Source organism: Littorina saxatilis, linkage group LG2 (genome assembly GCF_037325665.1).
Source record: "Littorina saxatilis isolate snail1 linkage group LG2, US_GU_Lsax_2.0, whole genome shotgun sequence".
In the NCBI taxonomy this organism is placed as follows: Eukaryota; Metazoa; Mollusca; class Gastropoda; order Littorinimorpha; family Littorinidae; genus Littorina; species Littorina saxatilis.
Window position 1 is genome coordinate 82,670,413 of NC_090246.1, and position 1,953 is coordinate 82,672,365.

General features: G+C 49.5%; 1 protein-coding gene across 1 annotated transcript; it reads right to left on the bottom strand.

Moving 5' to 3' along the window:
- Positions 1-342: 342 nt before the first annotated feature.
- LOC138954520 (FMRFamide peptide receptor frpr-18-like) lies at positions 343-1,524 on the bottom strand. The gene has a single exon (XM_070326344.1). It carries the CDS (start codon positions 1,522-1,524, stop codon positions 343-345), a length of 1,182 nt encoding a protein of 393 aa, XP_070182445.1.
- Positions 1,525-1,953: the final 429 nt, after the last annotated feature.

Here is a 1,953-nt window from a genome sequence, read left to right on the forward strand (position 1 = left end):
TATGTGAACGTGACTCATTGTGTTGTGAATAGCAATTTCTTCCTGTCCATCTGATGCCTCATATAATATTCAGAACTGCGAAAGTGACTCGATCGAGCGTTTGCTCTTCTTGTTTAAAGTAAAATACTCTACTACTTAAAGCAAAAATAGTCCAACCCTAACCCTAAATGTTGTTTGTTTCTATCACAAAGAAACGCACTATCCAGCATTATATTGAAACTCAAAATACGCAATAGTATACACTATAGATAACTTTAAGCATAGCACACACCATTTCCAAATATGTATTCAATAGAAACAGAAAACATACCCTGACCAAGTTGAGCCATTGTACAAATTATGCTACAACGAAACAAATACTGCAGAGGTCTCCGACGATGTCACCGCTCTGCAACTCACTGGCAAAACGTCCCCGTTCGGAACAACCCCTGAAGACATCGAAGACGACAAAGAGAAGCTTTGACTCGGGAGCAGCTCCGACACGCACCCACACTTGCAACAAAGGGACATCACTCGCCACACATGCTCCCGGAACTGACGTAAGAACAGGAAGTAGCATACAAAGTTGAGAGCGGCGTTAAGAACGAAGCAGACGTCCGCAGCTGCCGCCACGTGCAGGAGTACGTCATCGTCGAAGACGTCACTGCCCGAGAGCTTGACGAGAAAGAAGAGCCCAGGAACCAGCATACATATGACGTACCACACACTGATGAAGATCACCAGGCGAGCCAACTCTGTGGCCAGGTTGTCATTGGCAACGACAGGGCGTCGTGAGGTGTGACGACACAGACAGATGACGAAGGTCAGGTTGAACACAGCCACGGCGAAGAAGGGAACGAGGTAGTGGCAGAGAATGGTCAGGTACAGGGAATAAACCTGCGAGAAGACCGCCTCTGATCGTTCTCTCTGGCAAGAGTGAGGGGTAGGAGAGTTGGCGTAGGCTGGAGAGCTGAGCTCAAAGATTGCGTCGAGGAGATAGGGCAGGGTGAAAAGAAGTCCTGAGACCAGAATACCCACAGCTCGCTTCACAGCTAGCCCGGTCGTGCACAAGACCTTAGCCCTGAAGGGCGCAGCGATGGCAAAACATCTCTCCGCAACGAAATCCACAACGGTGTAAGCCACGCCCCACTCACACACGCGCCCAACCACCATCAGCACATCAAGCGCAACAGTTTTGGTGACGTCACAAGCGTGGAGAACCGCCCTCACGGCGACGGTGATGAGGAAGATGAGGTCGTAGGAAGCCAAGCAGAAGGACTGGATGAGGACAGGGGATCTGGGTTTTAACCCTGAGCTGATCTTGAGGGTCGTCAGAGCTCCTAGAATTCCGAGAAGAGCGAGTCCCAGTTGAACGTAGTGAGCTACGAGCATGACGTGCTCGTGTTGTTCGCTCGATAAGGCGTGACAGAAGGTGATCGTGGACTGGACTATCGGAGTGAACAGATTGCTCGGAGGCCGTTTGACTCTGCCAGAGCTAGAGTTCAGCGGAACAGTTGAGAGTTCGGGAAGAAAGCTCGTTGCCATTACGCTTGATGGAGATACGTTGGTAATGCTGGGAAGTCCTGGTGTTCTTGCTGGTACAATAACTGTGGAATGAATCGTAGTTGGTGTTGTTATACGTATACGTGTCAAGTGCACAACTCTGCAGTGAGCACGGTGGTTATGTTTCTGCTCCGGTTTCAGTCCATGGATGACCGCAGCGTTTGTTGGCTCGTCTTGAGCAGTCGTAGATCTACATAGTGAAAGTAGGTCAATACATTGTACGTTAGAGCGGTTGCATTGTTCTGGGCACTGTCACTGTCACATTTGCGACACCCACTAGCGCTGCAGACCTTTTGTACGATCGGCTTCTCACCACGGGTTCAGTGTATTCAGTATGACTGACCTTAGGCAATAGAAGTAGGTCACTGCACCATGTTCAAAAATGGCATGTGTTGTCGTTGATATTGCCGT